The following is a 17,190-nucleotide window of genomic DNA, read 5'->3' as shown; positions in this document are numbered from 1 at the left end:
CATCTCGAATATGCTTTTACATCACCTGCACTACAAGGAAATCACCTGTGTCCTACATGTAAGTCACCTGGGTACTGCGTGTAAATCTTTTCTGTCCTACATGTAAATCGCATGGGTACTACGTGCAAGTCACCTGTGTGCTACGTGTAAATCTCCTCTGTCGTACATGTAAATCATCTGGGTACTGCGTGTAAATCACCTGTGTGCTACGTGTAAATCACCTGTCGTACATGTAAATCATCTGGGTACTGTGTGTAAATCACCTGGTTACTGCGTGTAAATCACCTGTGTGCTACATGTAAATTACCTGCCCTATATGTAAATCACCTGTGTGCTACGTGTAAATCAACGCTGTCCTACATGTAAATTACCTGTGAACTACATGTAAATCGAATACGTGCTACTTGTAAATCACCTGCGCGGTAGGTGTAAATCACTTGTGCAGGACGTGTACGTGTGCATTGCACATGTCCGGTGCAGGTGAAGATGTTGAATAGGACCTGCGACGTATATTTGCATCACATGTACAGGCGTGCATTTATACAGATGATGCACATGTTGCATCGTGCAATTGTACATGTACTATACGGGTACTATACGTGCATTATGCTGTCTGGGGAGATACCGTTATCACGACTCACTTATCTGATTTCGATTTCCAGCCATTTAGAAAATCGACATTTATTTTTGCTTTTCTAAATGACTGCAAAAGCTAGTAGGTAACTCGTTACAACGGTATCTCATGGAAAATAATATTGTCTAGCGCGCTCTTGTTCCACATTCCGATTGTTTTATCTATTTCAAGATATCACATAATTACTGTAAAATTAGCAGTATTTTAATTTCGCAGTGATTAGGCCTCTTAAATTTTTCAAGAAAGTTCAAAATACAACGATATTATTCAACTTTTAATAGCAACGAATACTACAAGTTTGGAAAAATCCTCCTCGGATCTAATCGCTGATATCTATAAATGAGTCATCTGTGGAGTTCGGTTACAGATTATGACTCCGAGTATATCCTATTTTCTAGTTCCGCTGGAAAGCACGTGCATTTTTAAGCATTTTTAAGTCCATGTCATTCGAACAATATAAAAAAGTAGAACAGTGTATTCTCGGTGGTTTGATAGGAGTTTAGCGTCCCTTTCAGAAGTTAAACTATAGAATGCGGCATCTATGTATTTTTGCTTACCTATAATCATCGGATTATGAGTCATCACGAGTGGGTAAAGACTAGTTACATCATAAAAAGATCTCAACATCAATACGTTTATACAATTTGCTAAAAAGTTACGTATACCCACCATGAAAACTCTCTGGGAATCTAGTTATCAAAAATATTATAACTAAGGCCTCGATTTTTATGTAAAAACATTTTTTCAAACACATATAAGCCCAAAACAAATTTTATCCCAATTAAGAGTTTGCGAGTGTAAATTACAAATTTTATTTCACATAAAAAATATATATTTTCCGAAAAACTGAATATTTTGTACATTTTGGTAATAAATACATATTTTAAATAATTTTCCATAATTTTATTCTAAATTTCACAACTATTGTTTAAATTACTCTCGAAACAAATTTACATGGGGAAGAGAATAGGCGACATAAATCTATACATCGTATTTATAAACAATTTCCTACCTGCAGAGAACAGCGTCGTCATAAATTTTGCTTATCAACGCTGATATAACTTGTGCCAAATAAAGAGCTTGTAACGGAGCGCTTTTAGTAAAGTGAAAAGTTACTGTCAAATGGGAAAATTTTGTTTCGTAATATCGCCAAGTAGAATTCAACTTTTCAAAGAAATAAATCCCGATCTTTCACTTTCTCCAACATTCGTAATCACGAGGTGGGGTACCTGGCTTAATGTAGTATTGTGTTATTTGGAGAAATTTGAAGTGTTTGTATCTGTAGTAACTAAACTAAAACCAGATGACGCTTCATCCGTTGAAATTGTTCAAAATTTACTAAGTGACATAGTGACTGACTAGAAATGTGACTTGGCTTTCATATCTTCCAATTTCGGTTTCTTGACTCACTCTATAAAGAAATGAGAAACTACAGCAAATTTATTAAGTACTTCGGTTAAAGAACAGCAGGAAGTACGAGTACATTGCAAGGAAGCTGAATGTTCTTTCTGTTTCGAAAGCTAAAGTCGGAAGAAAAAAATAAGGATTTGTTTGAGAAAAACATTGGCTATAAAATCCTATGTAAAATACCTGAAGTATTGGAAGGTCAAAACAGAAGTGAACTTCATTGTGTGAATATTCGTGATTTTCCCCTTTTCAGATACGTGAGGTTAATATCGTATGATGCAGAACATTCCTTTTCTCAATATTATTCTGTGACAATAGGCATGGCTTTACGATAAGTAATTTGAAAAAGACGTTAGTTATTTACTGCAATGCACATGGAATTTCGACATATGATGGATAGGAGCTATTCATGAATACCAGTATTTATTTTTCTTAAGTTGGGCATTTTCCCATAATTTTCCTTGTTATTTTTGTTAAAAATTTTTAATTTTAGCAAATATTTTTATCATTTTAGCACAAAAATAAATATTTTCCTGTTTTAGCACATAAAAATCCGGGCCATAATTATAATATTAGGATTTAATTAATTGTTATTGCCTGTTGGACTTCACCTGATTATTTCATTCACATTGCCACATTTCAGTTACATTAAAATTTATTTTTTAAGGATTGCAGTTTTTGCGAATGCCAAATCATAACTATCTTGCATAGATGTAATACACTTTGAGAAAGAATTAATTTTGACCTCGAAGATTGACAAAACATTTCTAACAGCCGTGATAATAACATCCATGACATTCTACACTGTATTCGTTTCGCTGTCAAATCCTTCGACCCTATTGTTATCGAACGCCATCCTGATCCATTCTCGGAATATTCAATTATTTTTCCTGTAACACGTTCTAAATATTGTAACCAAAACAGAGCTTTAACGCTTTGCTGCTCACGATAATCCAAAAAAAATAGGAAGAATAATCGGAATTGTTTATTAAGGCAATTATGAAGATCGATAGACCAATAAACTTTTTAACATTATTTAAACTCAATTTTAACGAATAATCAATGTGATAGGCAAGATCTATGGAGAAGGAAATATATATTTGAATGACAAGGAATTAGAATAGATCAATAAATGGAGACCTAGTTTTACAAACTATTACCTTCAGTTATTTCAGGTTTGACATTTTCAGTTTATTTCAACAATTGTTAGCTCTTGTATCATCAGTGTTTTTCTGTCTTCTCAATGCAGTATGTACTGCAATAACACATTACACACAAAAGATATGTCACTGATTTATAATGATCATTAGACAGTAGATTCCAAACAATACAGACTCATCTTAAAATGGAAAAATAGTTTGTGTATCATAAGCAGTACAGCATGAAGTCCTGGTACTGGCAGACCTACTAACCCTTTCGTTGGCGGGAAACGTTAAGTGTAAGTTAGGTTGCATGTGTTCAGGCATTTATGACACCACCAAATGTTCTTAATATGACCTGATGGAGTTATAGCTGTCAAAATGGAATATACGTCTGTGGGTGATTGTACAATTCCTTGGGTGCAAAATAAATAATGGTTTTGAATTAATGGTAAGTTTGCACTAATAAGACACTGAAGTCTTCTTCAACCAAGATAGTATTTTGTCTTTATATTATTATAGGTTGTATAATAATAATAATAATAATAATAATAATAATAATAATAATAATAATAATAATAATAATAATAATAATAATAATAATAATGTAGAGCTAAAAGTAGGATAGAGTATGGCAAATAGTCAAGTTATTAATCAACAAAGGCATGAAAAAGTTTGTAAAAGAAATGGGCCGCACCGGCTGGAAGCATACTGTGTAATGAAAGTGGAAATATCGCTGAAACTTAAAGTCAAAGTATTACTTACTCTTATCTCAGGGTTTCGTGGCCTCGGGCTTCTGTCGAGCCTCTGTTTGCTGCTAGCTTTCCATCTAAAGTTACCTGTACCATAACTCTTTTAACTCTTTATTTGCTCGACAATAAATTTTGGTTAATGAAAACTCCATTGTTCATTTAGTTACTTTAATAATTGAAATGAAAGATAAAATAAAAGTTACAAATATAAATACAGTTATCACGTTGTTGAATGATAAATGTTACTTGTAGAATATCAACTTTATATTAATTGCAGAATTGTGTCTAAGTCTTTTTATCTTTACAGGTAGGTTGAAATTATTTTATATTTCACCTAACACAAAATATAAGTTGGCCTTTTCTTTAACACCAATAGTTACATTTATTTTGTAAAACAAGAGGGAGGAAATTTAATTTTACTCAAATTATAAAACCTTAATTCGAGGGTGTGTCATTTGGAATTTTAGCTTTATCGCGCACTGCACTCAAATTCAGTTAATGAAATGTTTGCCACTTTACCTCCTTTCTGATGACTGTCCGTTGAACATCTTCCTTTTCTTCTAGCAAGGTAGCTCCGCTGACTCTCCGTGTAAGGTATCCGTGTTGCTTGGTTGTCTTGCTCTCCAGAAAGTTTCAGACGGTGCACACTCCTGGAAAGTTCGCAAAGTTCCGAACGCTTACTCCATTTACGGAGTTTTCTCACTACAGGCAATGTTGCATTTGTATAATACGTTGACTAAACTATTATACTTATTATCTGTTTTCCGTTATAAGATGGAATTGTAACTACTGTCCTTTTGTCACCGCCCGAAAATAGCGTACTCTTGCGGCCTCTCGCATTTTTACCACTAGTTGCCCACTGAAACTGTCTTTCACCGCTCAGGGCGCGAAGATGTATTATTATACGGGTTGTTACCCCTGAATTCAGTCTGGACTTCGCGATTCGATGATCTCGACAACCTGACTCTCTCAACCTAACTAAAAAAACTTTTTGTCCTCTTTCTGTCCTCTTCCTTTATCATTTCACACTAATTACTTATTCATTTTTCTTTCTCCTTTCCTATTTGTCCTTTACACACACTGGCCATTTTGACACACCCCTTGTCTAATCTAACCAATAATTGTTCATTTTGTTTCATTAAGTTTCATTTTCTGTCTTATTGGTTTCTCTCCTTTTTCTTGACCACCCTCTCTTTTCATTGGTTTTTCTCCTGTTTCTTAAGAAAGACCTCCCCCTTTTTTTCAGTCACCCTCTTTAGCCAGAGACCCCTGCTGAGGTTGCCGCGCTACCAATTTAGAATGATCCTCCAGTGCCAAATGTGAATGCCTTACGAAATTATCTTATTTTCAAATATAGATTTTACTATTTATTAAACCCGATTTATTAAATATTATACTCTTTTGTGACAATTTAATTTGATTTTCTCAGATGTTTCTTACTGGAATACGAATATTTATATTTCTATGACAATCTTATCTTGCTATAATAGTGGTGGTATTAATAATGTTGAATAAAACAATATTTCTATCACTGATAGTGTTAATAATTATAATATTTGTTGGTTAAATAAGACTAATGATAATTATGGTATCCCTATAAAATCTCTATATCTACTTGAATATGTTATACACAACTAAAATGATCCTCCTTTTTAATAATTCTTTATGCAAAATACTAGTTACCAGTAATAATAATAATAATAATAATAATAATAATAATAATAATAATAATAATAATAATAATAATAATAATACTGTTATTTTATTCTAAATATTTTCACAGATTATGTACAGCTTTTAACTAGTTTAGGAATGATCTTTTGCCTAGCACTTAATTGATGCTGTTAATACTTATATGATTATATGTAATATATAGATTTCATATACATAGAGATGGAGAGAGACATACAGACAGACATAGGGAAATCCTTTCAAAGAAATAGTGCTCCATTTATTTGTTTAGATTTGCGTATAAAATATACTCAATTTTGATCATTGTTACGTATTATAGTAATTTTAGTTAATAAAATTCCCCCACTTTTTTCTTCCTGTGTATTTTTACCCCTCATCTTTCTACGTTCCTTGTTCTGTGATGTTTCTTTCTTAGGGTTGCTTTCCAAAGACCTTTTCTTTTTTTCTCTCTCTCTTGCGGCTGCAAAACTGACCGCTTAGGGACAAAATCTTCTTGTGGTACATGTTACGTGTCTCAATAAATATTCGAGAGACGCCGGAGAGTCTTGAGAAAATTTCTTAAAATGACCACAAAACTTAGCCGTGTTACTTTTCTGTCACTATGCGTTTTGTGTTTTCGCTTATGTGTAGAATAATTAAAATATTTTTCTAGCGTAATGGCCAGCCATTCTGGACCCCTTACGTAGCCGATTTTGGATGGTTTTCTCTTCTTTTCCGAAGCGAAGTGTCAGATTCACAGCGTTGGGGTAATTTCTTTCAAACATGTGTTTAACTGTTGCCACATCTGTACGCGTCTACTTCTAATAATTCATTATATAGCTCGTTATTCTCGCTCGTCTCATTACTAAATAGTATTATCCCTCTCGCGGCAATGTTACCTATTTTATTATACGCTCTTAGTAGCGAAGCTTTATTTATACTTTAAAATTTTGCGTGCTTATTGCTCTTATAAATGTGACAACATATTGAACATTCTGTTTCTGTTAGTATTGTCTCCAGTTAGTCTGAACTGTGTGCATGTTAGCTAGTTTTGGGAAATGGTTCACCCATGGTTTAAAACCGCAGTTCGTCTGTTATATCTATGGTCATTTTCCTGAAAGTGCCTTGGTGACAAGCTACAAGTAACAATCTTAAAATAAATAAATGGTCTGTTTCGTATCAGTCAATGAATTGTCTATGTTAAAATTCCTCTCCAGGGTGGTAAAGACGCTACAGTCTAAAATTTCATGAAAGAAACCACGAAACTTACAAGCTTGTTCCCTATTTTTTTCTCGTGTGTGGCCGTAAAATAATGAGGACTACCTTCTGTCTTGTTTCTTTTTTTATTTTTTAAAGAGAAAAGAATTGGATGTCTGCAGCCGTCTTGTTTCTTTATACTTTGTTAACCTTAATGAATATAGTTAAATAATATATATAATTAAGCAATGAATGTAGTTAATTAATATATATATATATATATATATATATATATATATATATATATATATATATATATATATATATATATATGTGCGTATAATTAAGCAAAGAATGTAGTTAATATATGTATAATTATGCGTATTACATATTTGCATTTTGATAGCTTTATTGTTAGGCCTGCCTTTTCTAATTTTCCCAACACAATGTCTAAGGGTTTTAAATGGTTTTCAAGCGAATCCGAGCCACATATGACATCATCTATGTGCGCCTCGCAAAACTCATCAATTTCATTTGTTAATACTGTCTTTAGCGCTCTAATACTCGAGGATACTGCTGTCTTTAATCCGAAACACAATCTTTTATATACGTACGATTGACCACCATGCACAAAACCTAAGAATTTTCTATCTTCTTTTAGCACTGAAATTTGATTGAAAAAACACGAAAGATCAAATGTACTAATAATCTTCTATCCTTCAAACTTTTGTAGTACTTCAAAAGGCTGAGGAGGAATATCGCTCATACCGCGTATTCGCCCATTTACATTACGCATATCCAAACAAATTCTTATATCTTCAGAGTTTTTCTTTGGGACAATCACAAGAGGTGACGTATATTCAGTACTTTGTTTTTCTATTATATCCCAAGCTAATAATTTTTCCACTTCCACATTCACTTGCTTCCTATATTTAAAAGGGTATGGGTAGAATTTTGCTTGAAATGGCTTGTGGTCTGTGAGCTCTATTTGGTGTTCATATCCCTTTAATAATCCCGGTTTATTGACGAAAACTTTCTGGTGTGACAACAGCAGTGTTTCCAACTGCTGCCTTTGTTCCGCAGTTAAATTTTCCGCCTGCATAACGTGTTCGCGAATTTGTTCAGGGGTAGCCCTTGTGGGAACTTTGGACCAATTGATATTACTAGTAACAGAAGTCGCCAAGACAGGAATACACGATCCGGTGGGACAAACATCACTTTCTAACTCGTTGAAACGCAACATTCTACTACTAACTGCTCCCGCCCCTTGGCTGGGTAAAGACGTGTTATGTAAACACAACTTATTATGCTCTTTATACTCATGTGGAGAGACGGAGTCCATTACTACATTAATTTCCCTTTCTTTTCCCATATTTTGCGCGCATTCCAACTGTAAATAGGGGTTGGCAACATTGTTCTTTCCTCCCGCCTTTACATTTTCACTCATACTACATTTAATTTCTCTACCGTTATTTTGGTCCATGTTAGTATAATAACTTCCCATTTCGCTTATGTTTGTCATTAATGTTATGGGTTCCATTTCCTTTGAGGTCCGGGGATCGAGTCCCTCTATATTTCTAAGGGGCAATAATCTCGCTTCTTCTTGTATTTCTTCGAACACAAGGGTAAGTTCATTTAAAATATTTACCACTTCAGACGTATCCTCCTGAACGAAAGGGACACTAACTACCTTTTTCCCATTCTCTAATTTTAACAGACCATGCTGATAATCCATTACAGCCTTATATTCTTCAAAGAAAGTCCCCCCTAGAATGAATGGTCTAACTAAAGAACGCACTACAAGCGCTACAACATCAAAATATTCTCCTCCTATCTTAACTGACAAAAACGTCTGTGCTATAACTTTCGCAGCTCTCGTACCAAAAGCAGAAAGAATCTTTAAGGCACCGGGTTTTAAATGTGGTACATTAGGATCCTTCTCTAATATTTGTGACCATAGGGTCTCACTCAAACAAGAAATGCTGGCGCCCGAGTCACAGAGAATTTTTACAGCTATTTCTCCAATTTCCCCTTTTATTTCTGGCAACACTGAGACATTTTGTTGCCTGGGAATTTTCGCATTCTCGGTAATGAGTTCATCAAAAATTGAAGTTATTTGCTCTCTCGTTTTCAAACAAGTTTATCTTCTTCGGTATCTATCTTGTTTTCTTGGTTCGATTCCTTTCTATTATCACGGTTTGATTAATTTCTCCCCCCGGTGTATTTTGCTGGTGTGATCCCGTTAGTCACGCTCTGTTTGTGTTTTGCGGTGGTCCCGGATCGATTCCCGCAAATCTTTCCTGGGCATTTTCTTCGCGTGATACGTTCTCTCTACTATTTGGATCGCGATCATAGTCCCTGTTTTCTTGTCTTCCATATTGTACATGATTGACCTCAGGGCCTCGACCATTATTTGAAAACCGATTTTGATTATTATGCTGCGACTGGTTTTCTCTCCCCCCATTCCTGACATTTCTTCGCTCATTCCTGCTATGCCCTGTCTGATAATCGTCCTCCCTACGCGGTTGCCTTCTATAATTGTTGTTCGCATTAGCGGAACGCGGAAAATCACGAGAATTATTTGAGTTCATCCCATTATCTCTGTTAGTTCTCTGATATTGTACGTGATTTATATGTCCTCTTTGTCGAGGCGCATTGTTTTGATTACTCCCCCCTCCCCCATGGGTGGGAATTTCTTGCAACTCACGTAGTAGTCGTAGTAATTCACTTTTGGTTTGTGGTTGAGCACTTATCAATACCCGCCTTACATTATACGGCATTTGCCTACTGACCACTTTTATAAGTGTCCTGTCATCCAGCGGTGTTTCTAAAACACTATTCTTTTGTAAGATCTCTGTAAAATACTCGGCTAATTTCTTTCCGGAGTTAGGTTGGTACCGAGATGTTAATATTTCCGCTCGTAAATCGATCATTTTGTCCTCCCCCAAATATTCCGAAATAAATGCTGCCTTGAATTCCTCAAAAGACGAAATATTTTGTTTCACTATTCTGTACCAAGAAGATGCGTCATTACGTAATGAGTGTGCACTGACACTGACCATTTGTTCAGGCGGTGTCTGCGTTAAATGCAGGTATGTTTCTAATTCGTGAATGAAGCTAAAGGCCTGTACTTCGTGTTCGCAACCATAAAATATAGGGAGATTGAAGTATCTATGTAAGAAAATACTCGCGCTGCTATCTTGACATAATGAAGGCGGATTACCAACTGTTTGTGTTATGTTATTACTATGGTTACCAAGATTTGAATCGTCCGCGCGTATGACTGGCAACACGTTCAAACTCCTGATTTCAGATCGTACAGAAGAACAATCTCTTTGCAAAGTTTCTACTTGCTCTCTTACGGAACTAATTTGCGTGTTTAACGAATTTTGCTCTTCCCTCATAGCCAGGGCCGGCGAGAGGGGAGGGCAGGAGGGGCCAGAGCCCTGGGGCCCGGGGCCCCAAAGGGGGCCCGGCGGCCGAGGATAAACAATTACTAAATGTTGTATATTCTTACTCAGTTCGCTTCCAATCATTGCGCTCTTTGGGTAACAATTTTTGTGTATTGTGGTCTTGCAAAGAAATGACAGGTGACCAGATCCAAGAACAAGCAGCTGCACTAGTCCAGCGATATCTAAAAGATTTAGGAGATGATCTTTCTGATGAACTACATAGCCTGAAATTGATATATTCGGCCAATTTTGGTTAGAAAACGCTTTCACCATGGGATCTCCTACATAACATCAAAACTTTTGAATCTAGAAACTTTATTTCTAAATCTGACAGTGGCCCTTCGTATATTCGCCACAATCCCTGCTACCGTTGCTAGTACAGAGCGCTCTTTCTCTCTGTTAAATCGAGTAAAAAAGTTTTACACTCTACAATGTATCAAAACAGATTATCAAGCTTAGGCTTGTTGGCAGTGGAGACAGAACTTGTCAAGTGTACCAACCTGGATGCTATCATTGATGAATTCGCCCTGAAAGGGCCAGAAAGGGAATTTTGTTGTAACTATACGTAGAAAAGGATACATTGTAACTGTAACAGTTGTCTGGTAGTAATACATAAAATAAATTTCTCCTACAGACAATTACTATTAATATCACATTATTAATCACACTATAGTTAATTTGAGCAATATTTCATTGAAATAACTAAATTAGGCCTAATGTCTCATGTCTCTAGTTAAGGAAGACTAACTGCATAGCTTACTTCTATATAATTATTTATATCAACAATTTGTGCAAAGATATTCATAGTACAGGGTAGGTTGGATGATTGAGAACATTTACTTTCTCAACTTTTATTAACTATTTAATACGTTCTTTTTGTATTTCCTTCACAAATTAGTTTGTTTTGAGGATTTGATTGAGCATTGGGAGAGAACTTTTGCTATTACAAATAGATAAGTTACTTTTTTCTGTATTTTGATACCATTGTATTAAAAAGGCCTATATTATTATTATTATTATTATTATTATTATTATTATTATTATTATTATTATTATTATTATTATTATTATTATTTTAGTTTTGAAGCCTTCAAAAATCTTAGAACCAACAAGTATAGGGTCTAAATAAAATCATAAATAGAGAATTAATGAGGGCTTTTTTTTCAGCGAACAGTGAACATAGGCTAGGTTCAGAGTTCTTATTTGGAGATATAGCAATACTGTTTAACATGTAAATTAAATGCAATAATGGTCTAATAAATAGTTCAAAATAAGCCTTAATGTTCATTTTTGTTTACCTTCGTCCAAAGTGGTAAGTACGTAAAAAGTCATAAGGGAACATGTAAGGGGCCCGGGATTGTTCAGCCCCGGGGCCCGCGACCGCTCTCGCCGGCCCTGCTCATAGCACTTGTGTTTTCGCGAACTATGGTGTCAAAACGTTCAATTATCTCTTCTCGTAACCCTTCTGTTTGCATACAACAAAACTCCCGTAACTCGACCCCTTGAGTCTCTACTAATTCCCTCGATTCTATCTGCACACTATTTATTTTACAATCTAGGTTTTGTACTGCGTCATCCAACTTTTTCTCCAATCTATCAATACCTTGTCGAAAAATATTCGCTAAATCAAGTAAAGTTAATCCCTGGCCAATCGAATTATCTAACGTAAGGTTACTATACTCCACACTACCACTAGCTTCGAACCTGAGACAACTACTTCCCTGACTACTATTTGCCTGATCCATGTTGTGTAGTTCATTCCTTCCTTCACTAACTAAATTACTAGTTTTCTTAGGTGACCGTTTTTGAGTTCGCTGTTCGCGTACTTTTCTAGGCTTACGCAACATTTCGTTCTAATCAAGTTCAACAAAATAACCAAATAAAGCACTATCTCTTTAAAAGAGCAGAGAAAAATGAGAAAAAATGACAAAATTCAAATTCGTAAATCGCTCATAAAACTTAAATAGCACTTAAATAGTAAGTACATCTGAGAAAATCAACTTTGCATCAATACCAAAGTTATCAGAAATCATGCTACTTATTTAATAAATTACGAGCAAAATCCTACACACGGGGTACTGGACGTTGAGAAGTGACTTTTGCTAAAGAAAAGGACCAACTTTTTTTTTTCAACAACTTAGGCCAACATGATTAAGAGGGAAAACTAATAGCAAACACTCTGCACAGAAGCTCATTGGCCCCAAAGATGGAAGCGCCATGCGTAAAAGAAATGGGCCGCACCGGCTGGAAGCATACTGTGTAATGAAAGTGGAAATATCGCTGAAACTTAAAGTCAAAGTATTACTTACTCTTATCTCAGGGTTTCGTGGTCTCGGGCTTCTGTCGAGCCTCTGTTTGCTGCTAGCTTTCCATCTAAAGTTACCTGTACCATAACTCTTTTAACTCTTTATTTGCTCGACAATAAATTTTGGTTAATGAAAACTCCATTGTTCATTTAGTTACTTTAATAATTGAAATGAAAGATAAAATAAAAGTTACAAATATAAATACAGTTATCACGTTGTTGAATGATAAATGTTACTTGTAGAATATCAACTTTATATTAATTGCAGAATTGTGTCTAAGTCTTTTTATCTTTACAGGTAGGTTGAAATTATTTTATATTTCACCTAACACAAAATATAAGTTGGCCTTTTCTTTAACACCAATAGTTACATTTATTTTGTAAAACAAGAGGGAGGAAATTTAATTTTACTCAAATTATAAAACCTTAATTCGAGGGTGTGTCATTTGGAATTTTAGCTTTATCGCGCACTGCACTCAAATTCAGTTAATGAAATGTTTGCCACTTTACCTCCTTTCTGATGACTGTTCGTTGAACATCTTCCTTTTCTTCTAGCAAGGTAGCTCCGCTGACTCTCCTTGTAAGGTATCCGTGTTGCTTGGTTGTCTTGCTCTCCAGAAAGTTTCAGACGGTGCACACTCCTGGAAAGTTCGCAAAGTTCCGAACGCTTACTCCATTTACGGAGTTTTCTCACTACAGGCAATGTTGCATTTGTATAATACGTTGACTAAACTATTATACTTATTATCTGTTTTCCGTTATAAGATGGAATTGTAACTACTGTCCTTTTGTCACCGCCCGAAAATAGCGTACTCTTGCGGCCTCTCGCATTTTTACCACTAGTTGCCCACTGAAACTGTCTTTCACCGCTCAGGGCGCGAAGATGTATTATTATACGGGTTGTTACCCCTGAATTCAGTCTGGACTTCGCGATTCGATGATCTCGACAACCTGACTCTCTCAACCTAACTAAAAAAAACTTTTTGTCCTCTTTCTGTCCTCTTCCTTTATCATTTCACACTAATTACTTATTCATTTTTCTTTCTCCTTTCCTATTTGTCCTTTACACACACTGGCCATTTTGACACACCCCTTGTCTAATCTAACCAATAATTGTTCATTTTGTTTCATTAAGTTTCATTTTCTGTCTTATTGGTTTCTCTCCTTTTTCTTGACCACCCTCTCTTTTCATTGGTTTTTCTCCTGTTTCTTAAGAAAGACCTCCCCCTTTTTTTCAGTCACCCTCTTTAGCCAGAGACCCCTGCTGAGGTTGCCGCGCTACCAATTTAGAATGATCCTCCAGTGCCAAATGTGAATGCCTTACGAAATTATCTTATTTTCAAATATAGATTTTACTATTTATTAAACCCGATTTATTAAATATTATACTCTTTTGTGACAATTTAATTTGATTTTCTCAGATGTTTTTTACTGGAATACGAATATTTGACACTTGATGAGTTTTCCACAAAAATATCCGTTTCCACCCATACAAAACAAATTACACATGCGCTATACGAGCAACACCATGTAAACTGAGTTAAGGAAGAACGTTTTTACAGCAAAATGAGAGACTACGTGTCATATTGCACTAGCTGCAATGGCAGTTTTAAGTAACGTAATGCTAACCACGTTATCTCAAGATATGGGAGTATCGAATGGCCAATCAGTTTACCTGATCTCTGCATGCGATATCTTTCTCTGATGGAACCTGAATTCTCGTCTTCCAAGATGCAGTATTGCATTTAGTTCAGAAATTGAAACAGTCAATTTGTGCAGAAATTGAACGGATTCCCGTAAAAGACGCTCAAAGAGTAAAGAAAATCGTTAACAAGAGATTTACCGAGTACACCCAGCAGAAGGTGGTTATCAGATAGTTGTTTCTCGGACATAGACTTACGTTTTCAGTAAGTTAAATTGAGATAACCAAATGCTTGCATATTTACATTGTGTTCATGACCAAATAAATGCAATAATTTATTGTACAATGTACATTTGAAATCTCTTTATTCACTGACGCATCCTTGTTTAGTAAGTATTTTAAATGATTTTATATGAAATGTTTTATTTTATATAGAAATGTGCGCAGTCAACAGAAACCTCAGAAGTTTCTTCCCAAGCTAGAATTCTTGCTTTGGAACAAGAGCTTTTGATAACCAGGTTATGGGCTTCAATTCCTCCTTCGGCACGGACAATACTTAATCAGTCAGAAGCAAGCTTTAGGCAGTCACGTAAGTTTTCTTTATTTTAATGGTCAAGACTAAAGAGAAAAATTAATGAAGCCTCCTACAACACATTTTATGTTACTAAAAAGTTATAGGAAAATAAAAAACTAGTTTGTTTTTAGATAAATTCAAATCGTACTAGAAGTTAGCATAGCTAACTTCTAGGACATTTCTTATTAATATAATCGCCTAATTATTTTGTAGAAAATTTTTTGATTAATATGCTTTAGCTAACACAACCTTTAAATAATTATTAATATACAATTATTAATATGCAATTATTTTATAGGATAGTTTTTGATTAACGTAATCGCCTAATTATTTTATACTATAGTTTTTGATTAATATGATATAGCATGGCCTAACTGAGCGCTCCTAATAAGCATTTTTGCACATCACCAATGTAAATAATAAATTGCTCAACATCTTTTATTAAATACGCCACTAAAACTACTTTATAGAGATAAATTAACTAATTAGAACTTCATAATATTTGAAATCATGAAGATCATAAAAGTTCGTTTTTAAATAGATTTTATTTCATCTAAATCTCTGAATATTTGCTGTTATGAAGGAAGGATTAAAATCCCATATACTAACGCTAACCGATACAAACAATTGAGTTTCCTTGATGAGAGCATAAATTTATATTTAGATTTATAGCCTCGCAATCTGGTCTTTGGTGCTCTTTCTTTCTTTCTCAAACACTTGTTTGCAGAACGTGACTTGCTAGAGGCATCATACACACATACACAAGCACTTTCTCAACTTGTTCAGTAAAAAGAAAAGTACGTGACTTGCTTTCATCATACCTCATCCACACTGCATTCTCTTCAGTCTACTGAGATACGTTGTCTCATAGCTTTGCTCACACACACATATAGAAACTCACATTACGTAATATGTGATGTGTTCTTCGTTCGTCGAAATTTTGTATGGCGGTCAATACAAATGTAAATTTTCCTATAGCTTTGATGTATTTCCCATTCTCTCTCGCTGCTGCATACGAGAGCTATTCAAAGGTAATTTTAAAAACACGCTTTTATTTTGAATATTATTATAACAAGGTATATATATTTATGCAGCATTCAAGAAGCTTGATCCAGTTTTATATACGACAGCTATTCAAAAAGTAATTTAATATATGTTCCTATCTGGAAAACTATTATCAGGAACATCATAGAATGAGTTATATCTGCCATGTATATATAAAGGCTATTCAAGAAGTAGATATTAACTTACATGCTTAGAAGTGGAAAACTAATTATTGAGGAGAGGTAGATAAAATAGCTTTCATGATGTATAATCATAAAAACTTATAACTTAAACTATATTAACACTACATCTACTTCTCTTCTATCTTGTAATGGCCCCATGGTAGGGTATGTATCCCATCTCCAAAAACACATCGTTTATCATCTGTGCAACTTAATGCTAACTTATTTACTTCTTTACTATATATATCGTGCTTATAACTTCGAATTAAATTCATCTCATAATACTCCCTGAATAAAGTATTTATATGCGTTAAATGTAAGTTCTTTATATACAATACTTTTCTTAACGCCTTTTGCTTTTTACATTTTTCCTTATCGAACTTGTCTATAAAGTCTGTCTGCTAGATCCATTTGAGGTTTTTTTCATATCCTTGTATACATCTTTTGTTTGAATACAGTAAATATAACTACCCGTGTCTGTATAACATTTCGATTTCATCACATTATAATGAAAGTCATACATTAAATATTTTGATAGGTCTAAGATACTCATTCCAACATATCGGTTTACTATAAGTCAGTTTGGTTTTATTCATTATTGCACATAGATTGTCTGCGCAAACAATTCTACCTTTAAAATTTTGTTAAGCGACTAATTTTTCAACACTTGCTGCATCAATTCTATATTAATAGGCTTACATCTTTTTCTAATATTTTCCATTGTTTTCCCAAAGACTAAAACATTCTTGAGCTTATATCATTCTTTCTCAAAATCATTTGTTGCTTTAGTTCTCATCTGTGTATTTAAATCTATATAATTCTTTAACCCATCTGATTGCTCAAACTCTATTACTCGATGTATTTCCTTTAATTTTAATCCAAGTGACAAACATCGTTTTAGGTTTCGATAGTGAATCACATTTTTCTGTGATATAAGGTTAATAGCTTTGATTGTTTTGAACCAGAAGGACAAATTTTGAGGAGCTAATGGATGGTCTTTGTGATAACCATGGTAATTCTTTTGGATACTCAAGATCTACTAATATGTAACCAGTATTGGAATTATCGAGTATATTTGTAAAATCTATTTCTTATACTTCTTCCTCACTTAATCATCTAAATTCCTTATACTGTAAATATTGATTCATAGCCCATCCATAAAGATTATTGGCGTCTAAGTACAAAACTTAA

The 17,190-nt window shown here is 34.4% G+C and overlaps 1 protein-coding gene across 1 annotated transcript in view; it reads left to right on the top strand.

The window, feature by feature from the left end:
* The window catches only part of LOC145665282 (uncharacterized), a 65,722-nt gene that overhangs the window by 17,960 nt on the left and 30,572 nt on the right, over positions 1–17,190 (top strand). The window contains exon 3 of the mRNA XM_081732576.1: positions 14,635–14,788. Coding sequence (XP_081588702.1) covers positions 14,635–14,788 — 154 coding nt within the window. The remainder of the gene's footprint in view (positions 1–14,634; positions 14,789–17,190) is intronic.

This window comes from Thermobia domestica, chromosome 1 (assembly GCF_964235325.1).
Source record: "Thermobia domestica chromosome 1, izTheDome1.hap1.1, whole genome shotgun sequence".
NCBI lineage: Eukaryota > Metazoa > Arthropoda > Insecta > Zygentoma > Lepismatidae > Thermobia > Thermobia domestica.
This window is presented reverse-complemented; position numbering and strand designations above follow the sequence as displayed.